This window comes from Amblyomma mixtum, chromosome 2, assembly GCF_055824585.1.
Source record: "Amblyomma mixtum isolate Tamu chromosome 2, ASM5582458v1, whole genome shotgun sequence".
Classification (NCBI taxonomy): Eukaryota; Metazoa; Arthropoda; class Arachnida; order Ixodida; family Ixodidae; genus Amblyomma; species Amblyomma mixtum.
In genome coordinates this window covers 51,164,123-51,172,859 of record NC_143013.1, presented here as the reverse complement: position 1 = coordinate 51,172,859, position 8,737 = coordinate 51,164,123, and the positions used below count along the sequence as shown (strand labels likewise).

Genomic DNA, 8,737 nt, shown 5'->3' with positions numbered 1-8,737 from the left:
ACTCATTTTCTGTACCTCATTGTTGCCACTTGAGTTACTGGCATGCTGTAAGTTATTACGGTGGTTTAACACGATACACAATATTTGCTGTGTGAATGGTGGTTTTCGGAGCCTCATTGGGCCGTGGCTCCGAAAAATGTGCCGGCAATTGTACTTGTCATGGGTAGAATAGCTGCGCTGAATGCGTCTGGTGAAAACCTCCAGCGACTGCACGTGTTCGGGGCCAATAGAAATGCATGGGGAAGAGCAGAGTGACAGGGTGATTAACTGAAAAATGGCACAGTTCCCTTTTCAACCAACTTCTTGATGAAGCACTTGGCACATATCAGTGATGTCCTGACCTCAACTCTTTCAACTAAATTTTCATCTGAGTAGAACTCATTGCACAAAATGTCATTTAGAATGTGGCGCTTAAAATGTTAAGAAAAACGAGTTCAGTATGTGGCCACAAGGACAACTCGCTATCACCAAGGTTTACACTACATGGAGGCAAAGGACCATGCCTCCATGGGATTGGGACCATTTTACATGGGGTTGAATCAGTCTAACAGAAACTGATTTCAAAAAGGGCCCTACATTTGTTGCACACATGAGGTGGCAATTATTCATGATTGTATAAACATCATGGCTACTAGTGAACAGGAAGAATGGAGTCTTCGACACAATTGTGGGGAAGCCCTCTTGCCCCAAGAGCAGTCCCCCCCCCCCCCCGTTTAGAGAAATGGGGGTTATTTCGTGCTTACTCTCTGTTTGCATGCCTGCAGGTGGACTGGTCCAAACTGACTGTGTATTACATGGTGGACGACATGGGTGGCACCCTCTGCACACCTGTCCACCCCGAGAGGAAGGAAGCCGTGCGGAAGGTAACATTAGTTGCAAACTTCCGCAATATCCTTGCACCACGCTGTAGCACGAACATCTTTGAAGCAGCGCACATCCACAAACCCGTGTACCAACTATGGGTGCAAATAATTGTGCACCGGGACCTCCCATTTAAGTTTACTTCAATGCTTCCATGGTGCGGTTTTGTAGGTTAGTTTGTTTTTCGAGTGTACATGGAAGTACCTGCCTCTTGGATTGTAGGCCAGAGAGATGGATTAATTATTTGAGAAGGAAACACCAAGGGGACAAGAGAGAACAGTGTAGTTATTCTGCATGCTAGCACCATCTGCACTGTGCATTTATTGTGAATTCAGCTGTTAACCTCTAGCATTGTGGTCATGACCATGTCCTGCATAACGCTTAGCTGAGCAGTGGTGTGAGACTAAACGATATGTCAGCATTAAACAGTAAAGACTGAACTCCATGTACGCGAAAACTCACGCGAACGCGAACGCGACAGCGGCAAGCGACGAGCGGCACCGTCGCGCGAAGCGAAATACCCGTGTCGCTTGTCCTGTCGCTCGGATCTGCACTCACAGAAAATTTCGCTCGTCGCCCGGAAGTTGCCAACGCGATTAGCCAATAGCAGCTAACCTGGCAGCGTACGTCACTACCGAGCCTCTTGCCGGCTCTGGCAAAGATGGCGCTGGCTCTGGCCGGGAATCTTGCTTCACCACCGATTCGTCGTTGTCGCTACGCTGTGCCCCACGTTCACGGCAAACTAAATGCTCACGAAGCTTTCGCTTTCTCTGAACTTGCGTCAACCACAAAATTTTAGCGATAAAACACCCCAGATTTTCAGAGTGCTTGTGTTTACGGTGCTGCTAGGCTTAGCGAGTATGCGTCGTTTGAGGTCAGAAAGCGCGCGAGGTTCAAACAGGTGTGCGCCCCACGTTCAGGCAACATGGCGGCGCCCGTGACAATAACATAAAATGACATGCAATGACATACAATGACAAAGCTGTAAACACGTTTTATTTGACATTTTTCTGCCCAAAATTGTAATCCTTGCAAATAATGTGACTCTTGCTATAAACGCAAACAGCTTTGCGGTGTATTATGCCAGCAACACTGATCGTCGTCTCCGTTTCGCGTTCGCGTTGTCGCTATGCATGGAGCTTGGCCGGTGGGCGAAGGAGCGACAGCCAGCCGTCGTCGCCGCGCCGCCTCGTCGCGTCGCTTACTTTTTCGCGTACATGGAGCTCAGGCTTAAAGTCGCACAGAAACGTCTCACAGGAACGTCGCACAGGAACGTCTCACAGGAACGTCTCACAGGAACGTTGCACAGGAACGTCAAACAGAAGCTAGCAATAAATCTAGAATACGCTGAATTTAATATTTGCTGCTCCCCTTTTTGTCACACTTGTAATAAAGTGCGCAGCAATTCCATGCAAGGAAGTACCATATTTTCCAGCATGTCACATTTTTCGTTTTTTTTTTCATCGGTGCATCTTATACAGCAGTTCGACGTATATATGGTAAAAGATAGTGTGTAGCTTTGTGCCATATTTTGCTGTTCCTTGTATCCGCACGTTGCTGCCAGGTCCAACCCAGCCATGTTCTTGGAAAGTTTCGATTTTGCTTTCGCATCTGTGTGGCTTCGCGCACATCCTGCGTTGTTCTTACTCAGCATGACGCCAACTGCGAGACAGGCTGCGATGCAGAATTCAAGTTGCATGCCATTGAACATGAGCTAGGGATAGGATAGGGACCGGGCAGCAGGGAGACAGTTCGACGTGAGCGAAAAGAATTACCCGGCCCTTGCGCAAACTCGGAAAAGCGCTCCGGTTGATGAAGGCAATAAAAAAGGGGCAGGCCGCGGGAAGATGATGCGTTTGTCATAGCTCGAGCATCATCTGTGCATGGCAGCTGTTTCAAGCACGTATTTTTGTTTTACTCTCAGAGGAAGAGACCGTCAGCACGGTTTAGTGTACAGGTGTGTCTTTACACTAGCGCGACTTAAGTGCGTTTTTTTTAAGGCAGTGCGGCTTATACACAGGTGTGACTTATAGCCCAGGAAATATGGTACCTTGTTCTTCTTCTCCACCTGGATGAATAGTTAGAAGGAGTTTGGGAATGCAGCAAAGCTTTCAAACATTTCCTACTTAGTGTCAGCACTGAAGAACCCGCTTAAATCTTGCACACTCGCACTCTGGTCACGGAAAGCTAATGTCTTCATCAGAGAGTCCAGTTTTTGCTGCAGATCTATGCAGAGCAGTTCTTTTGCAGCTGTGAAACTGTGCCCTCACTGCACAGGTGGTGCGCTACTTCCGTGAGACGCATGGCAGCCCCGTGGCAGAGCTAGCCCTGGACGAGTTCCGCTACTCAGCGCAGATCTTCACGGCCCGGCTGGCCGGTGCAAGCGTGCCTTCCTTTGCATCCGAGTTGGCGCTGCTCAAGGTGAGTGCAACTGAATCTTTCACAACCGACTCCCATCCGCACGGAATGACCTAGATGCATTGCCTATAGAACAGGGATTCTCAAACTGTGTTCCATGGAGGGCTTCGTGTGTTCCCTAAGCCCCTCACCTATACGCATGAATGGCTTTAAAAAAGGCATGCTGTAGGTGCACACAGCAGTCTGTTTCACTATACAGCCAGCCATTAGAAATTTACTTGTGGAAGTTTTTGAGGGACGGGTTTTTGCGCGTTTTTTTTTTGTATGCAGTAGGCAGGAAGGGATGAAAGCCCAAAACACACAGTGTTCCCCAGCAGCCATTAAAAGCCATTGGAGTGTCCCCCAGGCTAAAAAAAATTGAGAACCCCTGGCATAGTACACAAGTTGTATGGTTTGTCTGGGTTGCTCGAAGTCTGCCGCACAGTAATGGATATCCACGCTTTGCTGCCTCGCTCCAGGGGAAGGTGCCCGTGTGGCGCGAGCTGTTCCGTTGGCTGCTGCGACGCTCGCCACACACGCTGCCGGCCCTCGCCCTCTGTCTGCTGGAGTGGCTGTCTCCCAAGCGCGGACACCCTTCACTTGTCCGAATGCTGGCCAGAGCGGATGTGCTGCGCGGCCGCCTCGACAACCTCCTGGGAAGTGGCACAGCCATCTTCATCTACCCATCGCACCCAGAGCCGGCGCCCTTCCACTACCAGCCGATGCTTAAGCCGTTCAACTATGCCTACACGGCCATCTTCAATGTCCTCGGCCATCCGTCATGTCAGTGCCCTGTGGGAATCTCGCAAACCACGGGCACACCACTCGGTGTGCAAGTTGTAGCCGGATTCTACAAGGACAACCTCTGTTTGGACGCAGCCCTCGAGATCGAGAAGGCTTACGGCGGATGGCAGCAACCTCCGAGCAAGTAATGGGGGGCAAATTGGGGGGAAAAGTGTGCAGGGGGTCTTCCAGAAGTGGACGCAACACCCGTTGATGTCAACTGTTGCAGTTGATGAGTGGCACTGTGCTGGGATGGAGGTGAAATCTGGATCCTGAATAGGCAGGAGGGAATTGGGGTGCATTTCAGAGGCAGGTGCATTCTCTTCTACTCGGGCTTACTCTGATCAGCACCGGTTCCAGGATGCAGGTTCAGACTGGTTCGCAGTGATGCCTAATGAGTCAGAATTTCGCTTCATGATTGAAAGGGATGATCTGTGGTTTGTCACTCCAACTCTGTGCAGCATCTGCCGTAGCCAGGCCTGACTGTGATCAATGTTAAAAGCTGGCAGTATTGTAGTGGTTGGTGCCAGTTGCTCAATGAACTGTCACATGCACATTGGTGTCTTTTGCTTCTGTAAACCTGTACTTAGCAGTCATCTGCTGGTGAAACTAAACCTGCTACCTTGTGGTGTTGCTGGGGTTCTCTGGTGTTACACAAATCTTCTGTGCAAGAGTTTTTTCTGAACATGTGGTGCAGATGGCATGCTGGCATTGCCACTCTCATTTATTGCGTTCCAGTGTAAGACATCCAACTCTGCTTCGCCCCCTTTGGATACTCAGCAGCATCTTTTTACCAGAATGTGCACCCTTGACCTCCTGACTTGGCAGCTGGATTTTATTGCCAGGTGTGTGTGCCACTGATAAACCTAGCAGCTGGCAGTTCCTCCTGGCCACCCGGTCTGCCGTCTCTGCTTGACATTTTGACCTCTGCAGCTTGGACGACTACAAGCTTCTGTGTGTGTTTTGTGATGCACATACAAAATGCTGGCCATCCACACAGTGCACTTCAGCGACACACTGTGGACAATTGCTATGATGCTGTAGCTCTTTCGCTTCATCTCTTTTTTTTTCAGGCCTGGTTTGAAAGTGCCAGCCTATGTCCTTCCAGCACACTACATGAAACATGTGGAACCAGTGATGCACCGGTGTAGTAGTGTTCTGCGTGTGCTGAGAAATGTTGGCGTCTGCTTTCCTGTTCACAGTATTGGGATTGGTCTGTGCCGTCATAGTCTGTATCTTCAACTGAGCAGTAACTTTTTTAATTATCCTTTTTCTTTGAAAAAAAAAATGCTGCAAGTACTCCTTTCCTCTGCTTCAATGTTGCATCGTGGCGAGAGGCACATGCATTGTTTTAGGCTTCTCACCACGTGGCAGGAATAAGAGCGGCACTGCTGTGCCAGGTACAGCTAAAGTACTGGTCCTGCATTTCCATTTCCTTGTGAAGGCACTTAACATTCAAACTCAACTCTCAGGCAGTTGTTCGCGTTTATTTCTTTATTTTCTTTGAAAGTGGAGTCCTAGCCTGCAGCCAGCCACTATGAAATATGGACGTAATGATAATGCATATGTGTATGTAGCTGAATGCCTGACTCCTCTGCCATTGCTCTAAATTGTTCCTAATTTTTTTTTTAACCCTTACTTGTTTCTTTCCTTAGACTGTTCCTTTGGCCAGTTCCTTTCACCGTGTATCTTTCAGCTGTAATGAACCTCAAGAATGCTTTTATCGAATTTAAATTGCTCAGAAAGGACAAAACAGATTTACTGTTTTATACCGACTGGTATCCTCATAAGCTCAAATTGTGAAAAAAAAAATGGAACTGAACAGTACCCAAACCCAATGCCATGCAATGTCCAAGCACGGCAGTGTTGGGCAATTAGAATAATGCATCATTTATCGCACTTAATATTTTCAATTATTATTTTATGCCACCAGTAGTCTCTTCATATCACTCAGCTATAGCGTGCCTTTTCCTACAAGCATGGTTGTTTTTGACTAGTGCAGTTTATTTCAACTTCTGTCGAATGTTACTTGGGTAGACATTGCAAGTCTTGCTCTGTAGTACAGGCGAGTAGTTATGACTGCATGGCTGTGATATGCAACACGTGTAGCTGTAGCCATGCATGTTGGTTTGACTCTACCATCCTTTCTTAGGAACTAAAGTTCACCTCGTAGAAGGTTTGCAGATTTTAGTGATGCTGTGCTTTCATAATCATTGCATAACTTTTGAATGTCCCCAAAACAATTTTCCCAAAACTGCCAACTTGCTTGAACTGCTGACCTGTGAGAAAGCAAATGTTACTCAAAAGGAGCATTTTATGGTTGCCTTTTTTTTTCATCTTGAATCGTTTTTATATATTGGCTGCAGTTAAAAGTGACTTTTAATGACGAGCCTTCTTGCACTACGTCTTGTGATGGGTAATGCAGTGCTGTTGTTTTTGTGTACGAACCAGGTGAGGACTAAACTTGCTGGTTAACGATGTTTGTGTGGAATCAGACTTTTTGAACATGCAAGTGAGCCAAAGTAACATAAATACTTGTCCGTTCTTGTCTTGTCTGTCTTAAAGAAGCGGAGCCTTTAATCAGGAGAAGTGTTTGATCGAACATAAAGGTGTCTTATGTGCATGTATTCCAGCAGTTTGCTTGTAATGCTACAGAAAGCTACTGTCTCACTCCCCATGTACAGTAATACATGGCCTGAAAACACTGCCAGCTAATTAAAGTTGGTTTGCCCACATTTCAGCCACTTGGTTTCAAAGCGCTTTGGACATTTACCTCTAAACAACTGTTGGCATATATAAACAAATGAAGTGCTTTTACGTCATGCTGGTTTGTGACTAATGCATGTCAAAGGAGCATTCTGGGCTGTCATCACCTCTTCTATCGCCTGATGTCAAAGCTTGAAAGTAGAACGTAGGGAAAGCTTCTTCTGGAATGAAGGTGTGCCCGCTTGTGTACTGTGCTTTTTCTGCTTTCAAGCACTTTCCTTTGTCGTGCCGCTTCGAAAAGTGAAACAATAAGCATCATTTTTCGGCTGATCTGAACTCTGTTGTAGTTGGTATATCTATGCGCTATCGGTGCAGGTTAGGCATGCGTATGAGCTCATTTGTGTTCTTCTAAGACTCATCACGTGGCCTGCAATGCTTGGCCACATCTCAAAGTAAGCTGCAAAAGTCTGTATACTCTCGTCTTCAACACCAAAGCAGAGCATCTAGGTGGAGCCCATTAATCGGACGTGCACGTCAGCGCTGTACTATGTGCGTTTTTTTTTTTCATGCAAAGCTACTCATGCTAGTGTACAGCTACTCATGTTTGTAACCTCACATCAGCTAAACTTGCATGTCAACTGTTACAGGGCAACAAGCTTTTTTGTGCTTATACCATCTTTTGTGGCGCAAGATGGGAAGAATTCGTGCGTGGCTATGTGTGATCCTCTCATATGTCAACTGTGATCTGTCCGATTTGTATGTAGTCGAGTGAGCTCTTTGTATGGTACTTTTTTTTTGCCACATCGATCCTTTGTTGCAACTTCACTGTGTGTCCTAGTAGCTGAAAATTAATGCCGAGCTGACAGGGCAGTCTTGCAGGTTACCTGAGTGAGTATGCAAGCTTCCACAAAAATGTGCAGTACGTGGTTTTCCATTAGCAAGAACAGGGAGATTGGAGGTAGCACCTTGTGTAGCTGCTGTTGTATGTATAATACTAGCTGCTTTGGTTCAAGGCACTTGTTCCAGTGAGTTATTTGCATTTTATTTTTGTGACTATCCTTGTTGAGGTTATGATAAAATGGAAGCTAGCGTGCCTCCCTGTTGTGAATACAATGGCTTCTAAAGAAAGGTTTCCATCTTTCAAACTGCTGTTTAGAGGTGCTAAGTTTGTTGTCAAAGTTCTGTCCTTCGAGAACAAAGCTGCGTGCATGCTTTCCGGTGAGTTTTCAACAGTTGCCCAGAAGGAGATGTTTTTTTGAAGTGATATTCATTGCCTTGGCATATAAAAGGATATGTACTGATGGATGATTAGGGTGCTTAAACAAGTGAGAAAAGGTTCCTTGATCTAATGAAGTCAAGGAGTGAACGATGATGTCGTTCCTGCGTTCAAGCGGTATATGAATCAGGTTTTAATGTGCAGGCTTTACTTGTGCACATGCATTCTGTGAGTGTGTTGAGTTTACTTGTGGTTTGGAGGCATTTTTTTCCAGCCAGTTCTAATTGTCAAGATGTGATCGTTAATGGCCAATGTTACTGGGAGCTCCTTTTGACAGTTTATTCATTTTGTTTGCTCCCGCACTTTTTGTCAGTCATAATTGCTGTATCTTTTTGGATGTTTGTGTTGCCCTTTTGCCCGCAGTTTTTGTTGCTGTTATTACTTGAGTTGAACTGTTTTTGCTCCAATACAATTGCTTTTTTTTATGTGCACTTCTTTTGTTGCCGCATGTTGCACTAAATGCAATACTTCAGCCACTTCGTTGTCATTGTTGGTTTTTTTTCTTGGCATTTGGTTGAGTATCTGCTTGTTAGTTACTCTGTTGTCACTAAACACTGGAATCCTAATGTTGCTGTTTACTGTTATTTCTTCATGCCAGTCTGTCTTTCCATTGCATGCATCTACAAATTCCCTTGAATGATGTCTGTTTTGTTGAGTTCTGCGATGAAATCCAGTTGATCTGTCGAAAATTGGCTTGATTTCAACTATCATAGT

The 8,737-nt window shown here is 46.1% G+C and overlaps 1 protein-coding gene across 1 annotated transcript; it reads left to right on the top strand.

The window, feature by feature from the left end:
• The first annotated feature begins 768 nt into the window (after window positions 1–768).
• On the top strand, window positions 769–7,769 carry LOC149359327 (fatty-acid amide hydrolase 2-A-like). The gene is made up of 3 exons (XM_089571582.1): window positions 769–863; window positions 3,139–3,282; window positions 3,738–7,769. Exons 1-3 carry the CDS (start codon window positions 795–797, stop codon window positions 4,188–4,190), a joined length of 666 nt encoding a protein of 221 aa, XP_089427708.1. The 5' UTR covers window positions 769–794; the 3' UTR covers window positions 4,191–7,769.
• Window positions 7,770–8,737: the final 968 nt, after the last annotated feature.

Coding starts and splice junctions, on each gene's coding strand:
- LOC149359327 (XM_089571582.1), top strand. CDS start 795: ATGGTGGACGACATGGGTGGCACCCTCTGCACACCTGTCCACCCCGAG. Junction 864..3,138: donor GGAAGGAAGCCGTGCGGAAG/GTAACATTAGTT, acceptor CTCACTGCACAG/GTGGTGCGCTACTTCCGTGA. Junction 3,283..3,737: donor CCGAGTTGGCGCTGCTCAAG/GTGAGTGCAACT, acceptor GCCTCGCTCCAG/GGGAAGGTGCCCGTGTGGCG.